Below are 19,477 nucleotides of genomic sequence, written 5' to 3'. Positions count from 1 at the left end.
CCAGAGTTAAAACAACATTTTGAAGCGTAATATTTTGACGGAATTGCCAAGTGAAATTTCAAATTCCAGTTAGGTCAACAATGGGAGGTGCGTCTTGGTTCTCGTTAGCGTCTTGGTCGACGACGGGATTAGCTTCCGCTTCCGGCTGCTGGATGTCTTCAGCGGCGGATCGTCGACCACGCCAGTGTTTGCCGTATCTGTAGGGGTTGTAGTAGCCGTAGGGATTGTAATAGTGGCCAAAGTAACGGCGACTGTGCCAGTCATCGACGTCCAGATCGGCTGGATCTTCGATGTTGGTGTTGAGATCCGCATCATCCGGTTTATTCTCGTCAACGGCAGCGGCCACAGCCATTAAACAAACCTACACAATCTGAATAGGTGAACAGAAATAGTTAACTTTAAATTTGTTTTTAAAATAATCGAGAATTAAATTGGACTCACCACGAATTTCATTTTCTATCGCTTACAAGTGGAGGAGCTTATTGGCAAAGCTGCTGGTCAGTTGAGGAACTGTTGCTGCTGGACTGTCTATAGCTCGACTATTTAAACTTGCACAAGGTGCCACGCCTCGTAACCGGAAGTACTATTATGGCTGTAGGAAGAAGAATCACACGACAAACATTTGCTTCTTCTTCTCATTGTCGGTAAATTCGTTCGACATTGACTGTGTGCGACCTCTATATTTCAGCTGCTTCTCAGCAAACAAAAGAACAACAAAAACGGGGGATAGGTGAGAGATGGCGCTCAGGTGGGCGGACCTTTCCCTTAGACACATCAGATCTCTTTTCGCTCTCGTTGTGCAAACATCATGTCGGATCCCGAACAGTCAAGCGATTCTAGCTCAAATTCTAGTAGTTCAGGCTCCGACTCATCAAGAAGAGGAGGCGTAAAGAAATTTCGTCTCTCAAGTGAAAAGTCAGCTAGTTTGGCCGACTGGGTCGTATCGGGTTTAGATGACACTCGAGCGAAAAGTGCTAGAGAGGCCTTTAGACCCAAACTAAAGAAGAACGCCGACCTGCTGATCAACCCCAATCTAGATGATGCATTCTACATCCGGCTGAAGGCAGTTAAGTCATCTTCGGCAGCCAAGGTCAACATCGACCCAATCGAGAAAATCTACAGGAACCAAACCTTCAAGATCCTTGACTTAGTCAAGCCCATCATGTTTCTAGCAAGTCGGCTCAAGAAAAAGAAGAAATCCCGAGCCGACGCCAAGGCGGTCAAAACAGCTCTGAAGCTCTGGGCGGTGGTGTACCACGACATCACGAACGCGCGACGCCGCAACATTCTGGCCCAAATCTACCCGCAGAATATTGGACTGCTAGACGACAAAGCTGTCCTGCCAACGGGTGGAGAACACCTCTTCGGTCCGAAGTTCACCCAGGCCCTGGTCGAGCAAGTGAAAACTCTGAACGCTCTCGAAAACGCGGGAGCCCCTCGCGCGCCCGGATCTAAAGGTGGTCATGATCAACGCCAATCGAATCGCGATTTCAGCCACCCCCCTTCATCTTCAGGCGGTCGCTATTCCAATTTTAAAGGATCTCGGTATGTCCAATCTAGTCTCCTTTCCTTTTATGGGTTTTTTCTCTTGGACGCATAGCGCGTTTTTATGTTAAATTGTCAAGACCGGCTTTCGATCGGTGGAATTTGTCAACGGTGGCCCCATATCTACAACTAAATTCTATTTGTGATCCCGTCCAATTATTTGGGAGCGGGTTGGCTCACCAAGTTGAACTTGATTGACTCATACTTGTCGGTCTCAAATTTTTTCCTATTTTTGAAGGCCTTTTGAAATTCCTTCAGTTTAAATGGGGGCGTTTTCTTCGAATTCGTGCCCCCCCTCCTTCGTTTTAAACTCAATGTGATGGGCGTTCACCAGACTAGTAAGGGGAGTGGTAACCTTCCTGCGGAAGAACGACCTTCGCCTCGAACTTTATTGGGATGAGATTTTAATCTTGGCGCACGGGTATAGCAGTGCCCCAGCACACTTCCGTGCTCTTCGGATCCCCTTAGATTCCAAACCGGATGATCATCTGATCAGGTCAAGAGAGCAATTTACGCTTTCGGCACGTTTACAAGAGGCTCGTAGAAGTCCTTCTTGGGTGGTTTCAAAGGCAGATTTTACATCTGGCCGTCCGCTCATTTTTCCCGACGACGGATTTGTCCAGGGCGTCGGATGCATCCTTTTTAAAGAAGGGAGGGGGGCAGTATGAAACGAATAAGGACTAGGAAACTAGCCGAGATTGCCCTAGCAACACCACTGACCTCTCGTCCCTGATAGAGCTAGCAACGGAAATTCCGCTCCTTCTCTTCCCATCCAAGTAGGCTGATCTCCCCGTTGGGGGAGGGTCATCCATTGACAGGAACGAATCCATCTGTTTTATCGCTCGGTGGTTCTCCGGAGTTGTCTGGAAGAACGAACCTTTCCGAAGGAAATTATCGAGCTCATACTGGGAGCAATTCGATCGAATACGCACCCTGCATACCAGTCCGCTGAGGTCGCTTGGAGCAGTTGGTGTAAGCAACGGAACCACAACTCTCTGTTGTCTGGCGTCAAGGAGGTATTAGCTTTTCCTTGTTAATTTTCGTTCCAGCAAGAGCTGCAGCACGGTGGGAAGGAACCCTCCGACAACTATTCGTATGAAAGAGTATTGACGCCTTTTTTAGACGAAATGCCGATTTGGTGGCGCATCCATGTTACACAGTCCAGCAGGGCTCCCACGAGCTCCAATTTTCAGGCGTTGGTAACTGTCGACCATCAGGGGGTCTTATCTTATATCTTATTATATCTGATTATATCTTGCTTTAAAGACACAGTCAATGTCGAACGAATTTACCGACAATTTGTAAATTGTTCGAGCGAGCTTTAGCTCGCGATGAGCAATTTGGATTGTTGGGGGAATGGAGTGAAGACATTGACTGTCTTCTAACCACCCATCCCGCCCACTTCATTCCCGTTATCATTATGTTATTTAACTTGAATTAGGTGCAGCATCCGATTATTGACGGCCCACTAATTCCTCTTTCCTTCTATCTTTTTGCTAGATACAACAATGATAGCCGCAGATCCAATTTCGACCGTGGCTCACCCAATCCCGCCAATAAAGGCGATCAGAACAACAACAACAAATAGGCCATTTGAACCATGGATCACCTTACACATTTTCCGTTAAGCCAGATCCACAGTTTGTTTTTGCTTCCAATTCTGATGTGTCTAAGGGAAAGGTCCGCCCACCTGAGCGCCATCTCTCACCTATCCCCCGTTTTTGTTGTTCTTTTGTTTGCTGAGAAGCAGCTGAAATATAGAGGTCGCACACAGTCAATGTCTTCACTCCATTCCCCCAACAATCCAAATTGCTCATCGCGAGCTAAAGCTCGCTCGAACAATTTACAAATTATGGGTTTAGCCTTTTTTCCAGCCACAAAATCGAGTCGGTCAAAACAACCAAAGTGAAGAAAGTTCGTCTATTACATGACTGGGAAAAGTGGTCAGCGGAAGGTGCAATTTTCGGTAATTAAAAGTCCCAGCAACCATCCATGATGTCCTTCATGGATAAATAGTCTCCTTGGCACCCATCAGCTGTATCTAAATGGGAATTAATTTGTAGATAGAAAAGAAAGCTTATGGAAGACATGAAGTTGCCAGTCATTTTTGTGCTGTGTCTCCTGACGACACGTTGACATACAGTTCTGGCCAAGTCAAATCATACCCAAATCTCGGCAGCCGTCCATCAATTTCGATCGCCAGTTATTCTATTGATCCATAAGAATCAATACGATTTGGATCAAAGGTACCAATCCTGTCCTGTCTGTAATTTAAACGAACGTTTTGGAGAAAGTAGTTACAGATTAAATGTGGTCTCTTCCCCATTTTCTATAGAATTAACAATAAAAATATGACTTGTATAATAATGAGTCTGAATTAGTTAACATGAAAAAAAAATTCACTCGTCTTCAGTTTTGACTAGTTTTTATGTAAATCTCCGGGTTGTGGTGGAGAGAAAATGAATTTCAAAATGGCCGCCACTTTCAATCCCTTCCTCCCCATTTTTCCATTATTCTGCACATAAAATATCGAGTTATGAAATAAAAACTGAATGATGGATAATTGAAATTCGTACCATCGACGGATAAATAGTATTTGGAGAGACTAACGTTTCAACGTCTGACTAGACGGACTGTGTTTACCTTAGGACTCGGCTAAGACGAATTTTTGGTTACTTCTTGTGATGTTAGGGTCTCTTTAAAATTAATTCCTTTTTCTTTGCGGTGATTTGTACTTACCTATCTATTTGTCTTAATCCTTGTATCTGGTCTAAACGCCCCCGGAACGTGACAGCATATGTAAACACCCCTCTCCCACTATCATTACCACTTACCATTCCATATAGACCTAAGACAAAGTAAATTCTGGCGCGACGCAAAAAAAAAGCTAAATAATAAAAAAAAACAACAAACAAACAAAACAAGCAGCTTTCTGAACTCAAAACCACACACTTAGTAACAAATAAAGAACCCACTCACAACGTAAACAAAAACAAAAAAAATAGAAAAACGACCGTCGAAAATTCGATTTTGATCCAGTATTCCTTAAAACAGGCAGGCAACAGCATTAGACTGGCAGCATCATTGACAATATCAGTCGTGCCTAAACAAAACCTATGAAACAAATCAGATATGAAGCAATAAAACAACAAACTTTTGTAAATGTGCAAGAAAGGTAGCTTCCCAATTAATGCAGTTAGAAAGCAGCAAGGTCAGCCGAAATGTTCTACGTTGGACAGAAACAGCTGTGAATTAACCTGGATGACAGACCCTGAAATAAAAAATAAATGTTATTGCATTGTCTGTAAAATTATCATTGTTGATTCGAGGACAGTAAGTGACTAAATTTCTCCTAAAACAATAACCATGCAAGAAAGGTCACTTCCCAATTTATGCAGTTGGCATGCAGCAAGTCGAAATATTCTGCATTGGACAAAAACAGCTTCAAATTGACCTGGCTGACAGAACCTAAGACATGAAAGAAATGTAATGCATTGACATGTATATATAATCAGTAAAATGTTAAGTATTGAATAGAAAAGTGAGTGCTTAAATTTCTCAAAACGATAAGTTAAGATGAATTATCTGAGTAAATCTAATAACCAAAACTGGAGAGCTTAGTGAAGAATAGAGACCTGAAAGGAATAATGGTAGTGGAGTATTCTGGTAGTAAGCGTCTTAGATCCCAATGGGTATGTGACCACGTAATGATGGCTCAACTTGATGTTCTCGAAACAGTAGGCAGGATTTCACCTATATGCATCAAGGATTAACTATGTCACGATCGAGAAATGTAACCTTAAACAGAAAGAAGAGTACCTTAACACAGAGCACATTCGTCCTTTGCAGAAAACGAACGTCATTATATACACAAGTCTCTAACTGTCGTTGCAAATTCAACGTCTCGGAAATCAAATGACAGCATTGAATTCAAGAAGGCCACCTGGTGGATATATTTTCAACGCCATCTGGCGACGATCAACTCTCCGTTTTTTCCCTAAATTTCGTCATTAAATTGCACCAGTTAAGTTTTTTCTATTATTGTATCCACGAGGCGTTGAATAAAATGTTGGAAGGCAAGTTTAATGTAAATAAAAATTATCCAGCTTTTCGAAAATAATTACCTTAACATCCATAACATTCAAGTTGAAGCCGAATTTTGATTTCAGCTTTGCGTCTGCGTTTCCAGTGATGAGGATCCTGAGTGTCGGAGGGATGGAGGGACCAGCTGTTGTTGGACGGATCGGCGGCCGTGCTGCCCGTCGTGCTGCCGGCGTAGCCGTAGAAATCCGAGTCGTTCATCAGCGTGTCGTAGCCGTTGATGCTGCTGTTGTGGGTGGTGCAGCTGTTGTTGGTGTTGCAGGTTGTGGCGGGGCAATCCCCGCAGGTCCAGCGCCACCCAACTGGCCACATCCGAGCGGTCATCCTGACTGGCTCCGCTCCCGCACGACGACGCCTCGTAACTATCGTGTCCTTCCGGTCCAACTAGTTTTTAAAATTGAATTAAAAAAGAATTTCTAAAAATTTATTTAGTGGTTTCGTGTTGTAGCAGACAATCCGTCTTGATCGTGAGGGTGATGGCGTTGCCTTGGCAACGAGTCGTCGTGATTTCTACTCCGCCTCGATCCATTGGGAGTGTTGCGTTCGGCGGAACGGTGGCGATCGAAGGAAAAGTCGTCCGTCGCCTCCTCGTCACAGTCGTCATCGTAGTCGTCGTCGTCGCCGCGGATTGGCTCAGAGGCCACCTCCTCCTCCTCCGTCTGGGTGTTGCTGGATGGAGGCGGCGGCCGCTGCGGCCAGCAGGGCCACCTCCTCCAGGGCCAGCTCGCGTTCCACCCGACCGGAATAACGAACTTTGGATCCGCACGAGAAGAAAACTGCCGCCCGTGACGACAGCTGGAATTTCCGCCGACGACGTGAACGTGAAAAAGATGCGCTGTTCCACCGAGTAGCGCCACAAATGGCGACAGGCCGACGAAGTGGTGCATTTGAATCCCACCGTGTGTTTCTTCTGTTTTATTTTATTATTCCAATTGAGGGAAAATATTTTAAGACATTTTTCAGACCTGAATTAAAATTGAAATGGATCAATAATATGTTACCTTAGTTCTGGCATCCTTTTGGAATCCAAATTGAAAATGAAGAAATGAGTTATGATAAAATTTCAAGTGCAAATAATAATGAATGAATACCTCAATGATGATGAGATGGATGATTAACATTTTGCCTTCGTAGTTGAGCTTGGAGATGTCGATCCAGCGAAAGTGGCGAGTCCGACGTCCGTTGTAGAAGGTGGCCACTCCGCTGTGATTCGTCCCGATGTAGAGCCGAACTCCTCTTGGATCCTGTTTATATTCATTGAATGGATTAGAAATGCGAAAATGAATAGTAAAATGTGAAATGTTTTTCACTCTGACTGGGTGAAGATCGACGCCATAAGTGTCGAGTCTTGCGGCTTTTTTGAGAAAGGCGTTGACGGCCTGCGAGGCGGAAATGCCGACCAGTGCGCCGACCCGTCCCGAATGGAATTCTTTCACCTGATTTTCCAGTTTCTCCGACTGGTTTAGGCGTTTAGCACCAAATTCATTTCAGAGACGTAGCCGGGGAGATGGCGTTCAGGATCGTAGTCACCCAATTCCTCTGTTTTTATCACAAAAAAAAATGTTTTAAAATAAAAAAGTACATATCGTTTTAAACTAAGAAAAGAAAGAAATACCCTGAAGGCAGAGAGCAGCGAGAAATGCCAAGTCGTGACCCGGGCCGGGACTGTAGAGTCGCCCGTGCTGGAGGTCCCGTTTCAACTGCAGGTACAATAGGTAGCGAGTGGCTTCTTGAAATCGCATCGGATCCGGCGGGTAGAACTTGACCCGGAAGCAAAGCACCAAATTGTGTGCGACTATTTTGATTCAAATTCATTTCATTTCAATCCAAACCCTGTCATTCAAATCTTTAAAAAAGGTATATAAAAAGATCTTTACATGGACACGTCCACAAATTCCTTCCAGAAATTAAAGAAATCCCAATATGAAACAAATACTCTCTTTAAATAAGCCTGTCTTATATATAATTAATTGACAGGTCAAAAACTCCTGTTCCCATGAAATGATTAATTTTCGTTCGTTCACCTCATTCGCTGCTCTAGATACCGGGGTAAATGGGAATAAACTGTCGCAACGAATCACTGCCGTTGCGGCGGACTCGGCCGTCACATCTGAAAGAGTGGGCCAGTAAATTAAAAACATAGACATTAACAGTCAAATTAATGATAAAATGAGAAATGTTCGTCCCAAGAGAACGAATTTTACCAGTGTCTGTATCGGAACTGTCTTCATCTTCTACAAGGCGAAATGCGGCAATAACGTGGCTGAATTCCAATGTTTAGGCTACTATACATTCGCCTGGGCGGTTGAAAACGATGCAAACTGCAACTCGAAGATAATCTAGTTCGAATAAAAAAGCAATGAAAATATTTAACTTGTCGGGTGGTAAAACAAAAGAAAATTCCCTCGACTCGAAAGAACGAGTTCAAATGCATCTCTTCTGGCTTAACAAGCGATCCCTGTTAAGTTTAGACTACACCCCTGGCATATCCATTGCAATATTGGCCAAGACTATTGACACATTATAGGGTAACACCACCACAACAAACTGTATGCATTAGCTCACCACAGTGACCACACCTTGGACTGCACGCAGCAGCCTACCACACCAGCACCCAAATGGCAGCAGCATCTTACCACACCATTCACCCAGCTGGCTGCAGCAACAACAACACAAACATGTTAGACAGCACCACAGAAGCTCAGACTTCATCTGGATGTGAAACCCATTTGCCCTCAGTACGTCTCTGAAAATAGATTTTGAGTACATTTTTTTTACGTTAGAAATTTTACAAAAAGAATACACTTTTAGAAAACAATTGAAAATAATAATTAAAAAAAAAACTGGTTACCCAAACAACTGGAAATAAGAACATTTCCACACTTAACTGATCAGAATCTTCTACAATCAGCACAACGCACAGGGGTCTATCAATGAACTGAATGTATAGCCTTATTGTAGGAACATTGGACATTGTTACTTCTGTTATGTAGTATTTCTGCATGGGATGAGACTTAAAGCCCATACAGGTGGTAGCCCCAGACGACATTACGGCAAAACAGCGAGCATGTTTCAGGACACGTCATCAGTGGATTTGCAAGTGAAAATGATAAGCTGATTTACCTGTGTAGATCACACACAAATATTTTACATTCAGTATCCTTAATGTATCAAAATTTATATTACCTTTTCAAGTCTCATAATGAAAAATTGCGGAATTCACATTACATTTAGCTTTCTTTGACGTCTTCCCAGTGTCTCGGGCGGTCTCGGGTCTCAAAAAAAGAAAAAATAATGGCGGAATTTTGGTCATTTGGTGACTCACGAATGGGCACACCGCCACCTGGTGGACATTAATTTGAGCCACCTAGTGATAGGCTTACAACCGACAGTTTCCCCACGACGAACGACAGTAGTACAACTCCAAACTCCAAAGACATCAAAACTCCTTTTATAAATATTATTAAAAATCCCCGACAATAGAACTCCAGTGCCCGACAATAGAACTCCAATAATTTGTTAAATTGTTTTCATGTCCGACAATAGAACTCCATTCAAATTTTTAACGAATGGACTGGAGATGAATGAATTGAATTTTAAATATTTCAAAAGTCCGACAATAGAACTCAAACAATTAAAAAAATTATTAGAATGCCGACAGTAGAACTACATTTTAATTACAAATTTACAATATCCAAGGTCCTCTAGTGACAAATTTGAAATTTGTCAATGCACTGCGGAAAAAGATGACTTTCCTTTCTTTTATTACAAATAGTTTAAAAACTTGCTTAAAATGGTTACGGAATTGTATATCATGAAAAAGATTTGTTTATGGTCCAAGTGTTTTATTAATAAAGCAAATAAAGCTTCGGTCGGGTTTCGGATTAAAATATATTAAAAAATTAAAGTAGCTCAAAATCTTACTAAAATACACTTAAAAGATGCGTCTTGGCACGAGGAACAAGAATATCGGGTTTAAAAAATTATCCGACCAGTAGAAGTGCTTTAAAACTCAATTTAAACATTCGACGTCAGCGCCATCTATTGTCAAAATTAAAGTAAATCAGAATCTTACTAAAATACATTTAAAAGATGCGTCTTGACACGAGGAACAAGAATATCGGGTTTAAAAAATTATCCGACCAGTAGAAGTGCTTTAAAACTCAATTTAAACATCCGACGTCAGCGCCATCTATTGTCAAAATTAAGTAGCTCAGAATCTTATTAAAATACAGTTAAAAGATGCGTCTTGACACGAGGAACAAGAATATCGGTTTTAAAAAATTATCCAACCAGTAGAAGTGCTTTAAAACTCAATTTAAACATTCGACGTCAGCGCCATCTATTGTCAAAATTAAAGTAAATCAGAATCTTACCAAAATACACTTAAAAGATGCGTCTTGACACGAGGAACAAGAATATCGATTTTAAAAAATTATCCAACCAGTAGAAGTGCTTTAAAACTCAATTTAAACATTCGACGTCAGCGCCATCTATTGTTCAAAATTAAAGTAAATCAAAATCTTACTAAAATACACTTAAAAGATGCGTCTTGACACGAGGAACAAGAATATCGGGTTTAAAAAATTATCCGACCAGTAGAAGTGCTTTAAAACTCAATTTAAACATCCGACGTCAGCGCCATCTATTGTCAAAATTAAAGTAAATCAGAATCTTACCAAAATACACTTAAAAGATGCGTCTTGACACGAGGAACAAGAATATCGGTTTTTAAAAATTATCCAACCAGTAGAAGTGCTTTAAAACTCAATTTAAACATTCGACGTCAGCGCCATCTATTGTCAAAATTAAAGTAAATCAGAATCTTACCGAAATACACTTAAAAGATGCGTCTTGACACGAGGAACAAGAATATCGGGTTTAAAAAATCATCCGACCAGTAGAAGTGCTTTAAAACTCAATTTAAACATTCGACGTCAGCGCCATCTATTGTCAAAATTAAAGTAAATCAGAATCTTACTAAAATACATTTAAAAGATGCGTCTTGACACGAGGAACAAGAATATCGGGTTTAAAAAATTATCCGACCAGTAGAAGTGCTTTAAAACTCAATTTAAACATTCGACGTCAGCGCCATCTATTGTCAAAATTAAAGTAGCTCAGAATCTTACTATAATACAGTTAAAAGATGCGTCTTGACACGAGGAACAAGAATATCGGTTTAAAAAAATTATCCAACCAGTAGAAGTGCTTTAAAACTCAATTTAAACATTCGACGTCAGCGCCATCTATTGTCAAAATTAAAGTAAACCAGAATCTTACCAAAATACACTTAAAAGATACGTCTTGACACGAGGAACAAGAATATCGGTTTTAAAAAATTATCCAACCAGTAGAAGTGCTTTAAAACTCAATTTAAACATTCGACGTCAGCGCCATCTATTGTCAAAATTAAAGTAAATCAGAATCTTACCAAAATACACTTAAAAGATGCGTCTTGACACGAGGAACAAGAATATCGGTTTTAAAAAATTATCCAACCAGTAGAAGTGCTTTAAAACTCAATTTAAACATTCGACGTCAGCGCCATCTATTGTCAAAATTAAAGTAAATCAGAATCTTACCAAAATACACTTAAAAGATGCGTCTTGACACGAGGAACAAGAATATCGGGTTTAAAAAATTATCCGACCAGTAGAAGTGCTTTAAAACTCAATTTAAACATTCGACGTCAGCGCCATCTATTGTCAAAATTAAAGTAAATCAGAATCTTACCAAAATACACTTAAAAGATGCGTCTTGACACGAGGAACAAGAATATCGGTTTTAAAAAATTATCCAACCAGTAGAAGTGCTTTAAAACTCAATTTAAACATTCGACGTCAGCGCCATCTATTGTCAAAATTAAAGTAAATCAGAATCTTACCAAAATACACTTAAAAGATGCGTCTTGACACGAGGAACAAGAATATCGGGTTTAAAAAGTTATCCGACCAGTAGAAGTGCTTTAAAACTCAATTTAAACAATCGACGTCAGCGCCATCTATTGTCAAAATTAAAGAAGCTCAGAATCTTACTAAAATACACTTAAAAGATGCGTCTTGACACGAGGAACAAGAATATCGGTTTTAAAAAATTATCCAACCAGTAGAAGTGCTTTAAAACTCAATTTAAACATTCGACGTCAGCGCCATCTATTGTCAAAATTAAAGTAAATCAGAATCTTACCAAAATACACTTAAAAGATGCGTCTTGACACGAGGAACAAGAATATCGATTTTAAAAAATTATCCAACCAGTAGAAGTGCTTTAAAACTCAATTTAAACATTCGACGTCAGCGCCATCTATTGTTCAAAATTAAAGTAAATCAAAATCTTACTAAAATACACTTAAAAGATGCGTCTTGACACGAGGAACAAGAATATCGGGTTTAAAAAATTATCCGACCAGTAGAAGTGCTTTAAAACTCAATTTAAACATCCGACGTCAGCGCCGTCTATTGTCAAAATTAAAGTAAATCAGAATCTTACCAAAATACACTTAAAAGATGCGTCTTGACACGAGGAACAAGAATATCGGTTTTTAAAAATTATCCAACCAGTAGAAGTGCTTTAAAACTCAATTTAAACATTCGACGTCAGCGCCATCTATTGTCAAAATTAAAGTAAATCAGAATCTTACCGAAATACACTTAAAAGATGCGTCTTGACACGAGGAACAAGAATATCGGGTTTAAAAAATCATCCGACCAGTAGAAGTGCTTTAAAACTCAATTTAAACATTCGACGTCAGCGCCATCTATTGTCAAAATTAAAGTAAATCAGAATCTTACTAAAATACATTTAAAAGATGCGTCTTGACACGAGGAACAAGAATATCGGGTTTAAAAAATTATCCGACCAGTAGAAGTGCTTTAAAACTCAATTTAAACATTCGACGTCAGCGCCATCTATTGTCAAAATTAAAGTAAATCAGAATCTTACCAAAATACACTTAAAAGATGCGTCTTGACACGAGGAACAAGAATATCGGTTTTAAAAAATTATCCAACCAGTAGAAGTGCTTTAAAACTCAATTTAAACATTCGACGTCAGCGCCATCTATTGTCAAAATTAAAGTAAATCAGAATCTTACTAAAATACATTTAAAAGATGCGTCTTGACACGAGGAACAAGAATATCGGGTTTAAAAAATTATCCGACCAGTAGAAGTGCTTTAAAACTCAATTTAAACATTCGACGTCAGCGCCATCTATTGTCAAAATTAAAGTAAATCAGAATCTTACTAAAATACATTTAAAAGATGCGTCTTGACACGAGGAACAAGAATATCGGGTTTAAAAAATTATCCGACCAGTAGAAGTGCTTTAAAACTCAATTTAAACATTCGACGTCAGCGCCATCTATTGTCAAAATTAAAGTAAATCAGAATCTTACCAAAATACACTTAAAAGATGCGTCTTGACACGAGGAACAAGAATATCGGTTTTAAAAAATTATCCAACCAGTAGAAGTGCTTTAAAACTCAATTTAAACATTCGACGTCAGCGCCATCTATTGTCAAAATTAAAGTAAATCAGAATCTTACCAAAATACACTTAAAAGATGCGTCTTGACACGAGGAACAAGAATATCGGGTTTAAAAAATTATCCGACCAGTAGAAGTGCTTTAAAACTCAATTTAAACATTCGACGTCAGCGCCATCTATTGTCAAAATTAAAGTAAATCAGAATCTTACCAAAATACACTTAAAATATGCGTCTTGACACGAGGAACAAGAATATCGGTTTTAAAAAATTATCCAACCAGTAGAAGTGCTTTAAAACTCAATTTAAACATTCGACGTCAGCGCCATCTATTGTCAAAATTAAAGTAAATCAGAATCTTACCAAAATACACTTAAAAGATGCGTCTTGACACGAGGAACAAGAATATCGGTTTTAAAAAATTATCCAACCAGTAGAAGTGCTTTAAAACTCAATTTAAACATTCGACGTCAGCGCCATCTATTGTCAAAATTAAAGTAAATCAGAATCTTACCAAAATACACTTAAAAGATGCGTCTTGACACGAGGAACAAGAATATCGGGTTTAAAAAGTTATCCGACCAGTAGAAGTGCTTTAAAACTCAATTTAAACAATCGACGTCAGCGCCATCTATTGTCAAAATTAAAGTAAATCAGAATCTTACCAAAATACACTTAAAAGATGCGTCTTGACACGAGGAACAAGAATATCAAGAATATATCCTCGATTGCCTGTTTCTGAGCATTTTTAGTAAGTCTGGAAAGCAGCGCCACCAAGTGGCAAGTGTTGGAACTAAACGCGATTTTGATCTCATCGTGCTCAGCGTGAAACGCTGATCAAGAATATATCCTCGATTGCCTGTTTCTGAGCATTTTTAGTAAGTCTGGAAAGCAGCGCCACCAAGTGGCAAGTGTTGGAACTAAACGCGATTTTGATCTCATCGTGCTCAGCGTGAAACGCTGATCAAGAATATATCCTCGATTGCCTGTTTCTGAGCATTTTTAGTAAGTCTGGAAAGCAGCGCCACCAAGTGGCAAGTGTTGGAACTAAACGCGATTTTGATCTCATCGTGCTCAGCGTGAAACGCTGATCAAGAATATATCCTCGATTGCCTGTTTCTGAGCATTTTTAGTAAGTCTGGAAAGCAGCGCCACCAAGTGGCAAGTGTTGGAACTAAACGCGATTTTGATCTCATCGTGCTCAGCGTGAAACGCTGATCAAGAATATATCCTCGATTGCCTGTTTCTGAGCATTTTTAGTAAGTCTGGAAAGCAGCGCCACCAAGTGGCAAGTGTTGGAACTAAACGCGATTTTGATCTCATCGTGCTCAGCGTGAAACGCTGATCAAGAATATATCCTCGATTGCCTGTTTCTGAGCATTTTTAGTAAGTCTGGAAAGCAGCGCCACCAAGTGGCAAGTGTTGGAACTAAACGCGATTTTGATCTCATCGTGCTCAGCGTGAAACGCTGATCAAGAATATATCCTCGATTGCCTGTTTCTGAGCATTTTTAGTAAGTCTGGAAAGCAGCGCCACCAAGTGGCAAGTGTTGGAACTAAACGCGATTTTGATCTCATCGTGCTCAGCGTGAAACGCTGATCAAGAATATATCCTCGATTGCCTGTTTCTGAGCATTTTTAGTAAGTCTGGAAAGCAGCGCCACCAAGTGGCAAGTGTTGGAACTAAACGCGATTTTGATCTCATCGTGCTCAGCGTGAAACGCTGATCAAGAATATATCCTCGATTGCCTGTTTCTGAGCATTTTTAGTAAGTCTGGAAAGCAGCGCCACCAAGTGGCAAGTGTTGGAACTAAACCCGATTTTGATCTCATCGTGCTCAGCGTGAAACGCTGATCAAGAATATATCCTCGATTGCCTGTTTCTGAGCATTTTTAGTAAGTCTGGAAAGCAGCGCCACCAAGTGGCAAGTGTTGGAACTAAACCCGATTTTGATCTCATCGTGCTCAGCGTGAAACGCTGATCAAGAATATATCCTCGATTGCCTGTTTCTGAGCATTTTTAGTAAGTCTGGAAAGCAGCGCCACCAAGTGGCAAGTGTTGGAACTAAACCCGATTTTGATCTCATCGTGCTCAGCGTGAAACGCTGATCAAGAATATATCCTCGATTGCCTGTTTCTGAGCATTTTTAGTAAGTCTGGAAAGCAGCGCCACCAAGTGGCAAGTGTTGGAACTAAACCCGATTTTGATCTCATCGTGCTCAGCGTGAAACGCTGATCAAGAATATATCCTCGATTGCCTGTTTCTGAGCATTTTTAGTAAGTCTGGAAAGCAGCGCCACCAAGTGGCAAGTGTTGGAACTAAACCCGATTTTGATCTCATCGTGCTCAGCGTGAAACGCTGATCAAGAATATATCCTCGATTGCCTGTTTCTGAGCATTTTTAGTAAGTCTGGAAAGCAGCGCCACCAAGTGGCAAGTGTTGGAACTAAACCCGATTTTGATCTCATCGTGCTCAGCGTGAAACGCTGATCAAGAATATATCCTCGATTGCCTGTTTCTGAGCATTTTTAGTAAGTCTGGAAAGCAGCGCCACCAAGTGGCAAGTGTTGGAACTAAACCCGATTTTGATCTCATCGTGCTCAGCGTGAAACGCTGATCAAGAATATATCCTCGATTGCCTGTTTCTGAGCATTTTTAGTAAGTCTGGAAAGCAGCGCCACCAAGTGGCAAGTGTTGGAACTAAACCCGATTTTGATCTCATCGTGCTCAGCGTGAAACGCTGATCAAGAATATATCCTCGATTGCCTGTTTCTGAGCATTTTTAGTAAGTCTGGAAAGCAGCGCCACCAAGTGGCAAGTGCTGGAACTAAACCCGATTTTGATCTCATCGTGCTCAGCGTGAAACGCTGATCAAGAATATATCCTCGATTGCCTGTTTCTGAGCATTTTTAGTAAGTCTGGAAAGCAGCGCCACCAAGTGGCAAGTGTTGGAACTAAACCCGATTTTGATCTCATCGTGCTCAGCGTGAAACGCTGATCAAGAATATATCCTCGATTGCCTGTTTCTGAGCATTTTTAGTAAGTCTGGAAAGCAGCGCCACCAAGTGGCAAGTGTTGGAACTAAACCCGATTTTGATCTCATCGTGCTCAGCGTGAAACGCTGATCAAGAATATATCCTCGATTGCCTGTTTCTGAGCATTTTTAGTAAGTCTGGAAAGCAGCGCCACCAAGTGGCAAGTGCTGGAACTAAACCCGATTTTGATCTCATCGTGCTCAGCGTGAAACGCTGATCAAGAATATATCCTCGATTGCCTGTTTCTGAGCATTTTTAGTAAGTCTGGAAAGCAGCGCCACCAAGTGGCAAGTGTTGGAACTAAACCCGATTTTGATCTCATCGTGCTCAGCGTGAAACGCTGATCAAGAATATATCCTCGATTGCCTGTTTCTGAGCATTTTTAGTAAGTCTGGAAAGCAGCGCCACCAAGTGGCAAGTGTTGGAACTAAACCCGATTTTGATCTCATCGTGCTCAGCGTGAAACGCTGATCAAGAATATATCCTCGATTGCCTGTTTCTGAGCATTTTTAGTAAGTCTGGAAAGCAGCGCCACCAAGTGGCAAGTGTTGGAACTAAACGCGATTTTGATCTCATCGTGCTCAGCGTGAAACGCTGATCAAGAATATATCCTCGATTGCCTGTTTCTGAGCATTTTTAGTAAGTCTGGAAAGCAGCGCCACCAAGTGGCAAGTGTTGGAACTAAACGCGATTTTGATCTCATCGTGCTCAGCGTGAAACGCTGATCAAGAATATATCCTCGATTGCCTGTTTCTGAGCATTTTTAGTAAGTCTGGAAAGCAGCGCCACCAAGTGGCAAGTGTTGGAACTAAACGCGATTTTGATCTCATCGTGCTCAGCGTGAAACGCTGATCAAGAATATATCCTCGATTGCCTGTTTCTGAGCATTTTTAGTAAGTCTGGAAAGCAGCGCCACCAAGTGGCAAGTGTTGGAACTAAACGCGATTTTGATCTCATCGTGCTCAGCGTGAAACGCTGATCAAGAATATATCCTCGATTGCCTGTTTCTGAGCATTTTTAGTAAGTCTGGAAAGCAGCGCCACCAAGTGGCAAGTGTTGGAACTAAACGCGATTTTGATCTCATCGTGCTCAGCGTGAAACGCTGATCAAGAATATATCCTCGATTGCCTGTTTCTGAGCATTTTTAGTAAGTCTGGAAAGCAGCGCCACCAAGTGGCAAGTGTTGGAACTAAACCCGATTTTGATCTCATCGTGCTCAGCGTGAAACGCTGATCAAGAATATATCCTCGATTGCCTGTTTCTGAGCATTTTTAGTAAGTCTGGAAAGCAGCGCCACCAAGTGGCAAGTGCTGGAACTAAACCCGATTTTGATCTCATCGTGCTCAGCGTGAAACGCTGATCAAGAATATATCCTCGATTGCCTGTTTCTGAGCATTTTTAGTAAGTCTGGAAAGCAGCGCCACCAAGTGGCAAGTGTTGGAACTAAACCCGATTTTGATCTCATCGTGCTCAGCGTGAAACGCTGATCAAGAATATATCCTCGATTGCCTGTTTCTGAGCATTTTTAGTAAGTCTGGAAAGCAGCGCCACCAAGTGGCAAGTGTTGGAACTAAACCCGATTTTGATCTCATCGTGCTCAGCGTGAAACGCTGATCAAGAATATATCCTCGATTGCCTGTTTCTGAGCATTTTTAGTAAGTCTGGAAAGCAGCGCCACCAAGTGGCAAGTGTTGGAACTAAACGCGATTTTGATCTCATCGTGCTCAGCGTGAAACGCTGATCAAGAATATATCCTCGATTGCCTGTTTCTGAGCATTTTTAGTAAGTCTGGAAAGCAGCGCCACCAAGTGGCAAGTGTTGGAACTAAACGCGATTTTGATCTCATCGTGCTCAGCGTGAAACGCTGATCAAGAATATATCCTCGATTGCCTGTTTCTGAGCATTTTTAGTAAGTCTGGAAAGCAGCGCCACCAAGTGGCAAGTGTTGGAACTAAACGCGATTTTGATCTCATCGTGCTCAGCGTGAAACGCTGATCAAGAATATATCCTCGATTGCCTGTTTCTGAGCATTTTTAGTAAGTCTGGAAAGCAGCGCCACCAAGTGGCAAGTGTTGGAACTAAACGCGATTTTGATCTCATCGTGCTCAGCGTGAAACGCTGATCAAGAATATATCCTCGATTGCCTGTTTCTGAGCATTTTTAGTAAGTCTGGAAAGCAGCGCCACCAAGTGGCAAGTGTTGGAACTAAACGCGATTTTGATCTCATCGTGCTCAGCGTGAAACGCTGATCAAGAATATATCCTCGATTGCCTGTTTCTGAGCATTTTTAGTAAGTCTGGAAAGCAGCGCCACCAAGTGGCAAGTGTTGGAACTAAACGCGATTTTGATCTCATCGTGCTCAGCGTGAAACGCTGATCAAGAATATATCCTCGATTGCCTGTTTCTGAGCATTTTAAGTAAGTCTGGAAAGCAGCGCCACCAAGTGGCAAGTGTTGGAACTAAACGCGATTTTGATCTCATCGTGCTCAGCGTGAAACGCTGATCAAGAATATATCCTCGATTGCCTGTTTCTGAGCATTTTTAGTAAGTCTGGAAAGCAGCGCCACCAAGTGGCAAGTGTTGGAACTAAACGCGATTTTGATCTCATCGTGCTCAGCGTGAAACGCTGATCAAGAATATATCCTCGATTGCCTGTTTCTGAGCATTTTTAGTAAGTCTGGAAAGCAGCGCCACCAAGTGGCAAGTGTTGGAACTAAACGCGATTTTGATCTCATCGTGCTCAGCGTGAAACGCTGATCAAGAATATATCCTCGATTGCCTGTTTCTGAGCATTTTTAGTAAGTCTGGAAAGCAGCGCCACCAAGTGGCAAGTGTTGGAACTAAACGCGATTTTGATCTCATCGTGCTCAGCGTGAAACGCTGATCAAGAATATATCCTCGATTGCCTGTTTCTGAGCATTTTTAGTAAGTCTGGAAAGCAGCGCCACCAAGTGGCAAGTGTTGGAACTAAACGCGATTTTGATCTCATCGTGCTCAGCGTGAAACGCTGATCAAGAATATATCCTCGATTGCCTGTTTCTGAGCATTTTTAGTAAGTCTGGAAAGCAGCGCCACCAAGTGGCAAGTGTTGGAACTAAACGCGATTTTGATCTCATCGTGCTCAGCGTGAAACGCTGATCAAGAATATATCCTCGATTGCCTGTTTCTGAGCATTTTTAGTAAGTCTGGAAAGCAGCGCCACCAAGTGGCAAGTGTTGGAACTAAACGCGATTTTGATCTCATCGTGCTCAGCGTGAAACGCTGATCAAGAATATATCCTCGATTGCCTGTTTCTGAGCATTTTAAGTAA

The 19,477-nt window shown here is 41.3% G+C and overlaps 2 protein-coding genes and 1 long non-coding RNA gene across 3 annotated transcripts; 1 reads left to right on the top strand and 2 right to left on the bottom strand.

Moving 5' to 3' along the window:
• Positions 1–738: 738 nt before the first annotated feature.
• On the top strand, positions 739–3,323 carry LOC124196147. The gene is made up of 2 exons (XM_046590961.1): positions 739–1,545; positions 3,046–3,323. Exons 1-2 carry the CDS (start codon positions 809–811, stop codon positions 3,131–3,133), a joined length of 825 nt encoding a protein of 274 aa, XP_046446917.1. The 5' UTR covers positions 739–808; the 3' UTR covers positions 3,134–3,323.
• A 1,238-nt stretch (positions 3,324–4,561) lies between these two features.
• LOC124195377 (FERM domain-containing protein 3-like) lies at positions 4,562–7,451 on the bottom strand (the record flags this gene model as incomplete). The annotated part of the gene is given in 9 exon segments (XM_046589747.1): positions 4,562–5,298; positions 5,365–5,542; positions 5,670–6,420; positions 6,422–6,556; positions 6,648–6,662; positions 6,738–6,890; positions 6,957–7,110; positions 7,113–7,185; positions 7,262–7,451. Coding segments are annotated over 7 exon segments (861 nt in total), but the record flags the coding sequence as incomplete, so codon positions are not given.
• A 49-nt stretch (positions 7,452–7,500) lies between these two features.
• Positions 7,501–9,036, bottom strand: LOC124195624. The gene is made up of 5 exons (XR_006875329.1): positions 8,833–9,036; positions 8,498–8,769; positions 8,212–8,392; positions 7,851–7,985; positions 7,501–7,756 (listed from the first exon to the last, which is right to left on the bottom strand). It is a non-coding gene; the product is annotated as an uncharacterized LOC124195624 (long non-coding RNA).
• Positions 9,037–19,477: the final 10,441 nt, after the last annotated feature.

The sequence above is a fragment of the Daphnia pulex genome, chromosome 6 (genome assembly GCF_021134715.1).
Source record: "Daphnia pulex isolate KAP4 chromosome 6, ASM2113471v1".
Classification (NCBI taxonomy): Eukaryota; Metazoa; Arthropoda; class Branchiopoda; order Diplostraca; family Daphniidae; genus Daphnia; species Daphnia pulex.
This window is presented reverse-complemented; position numbering and strand designations above follow the sequence as displayed.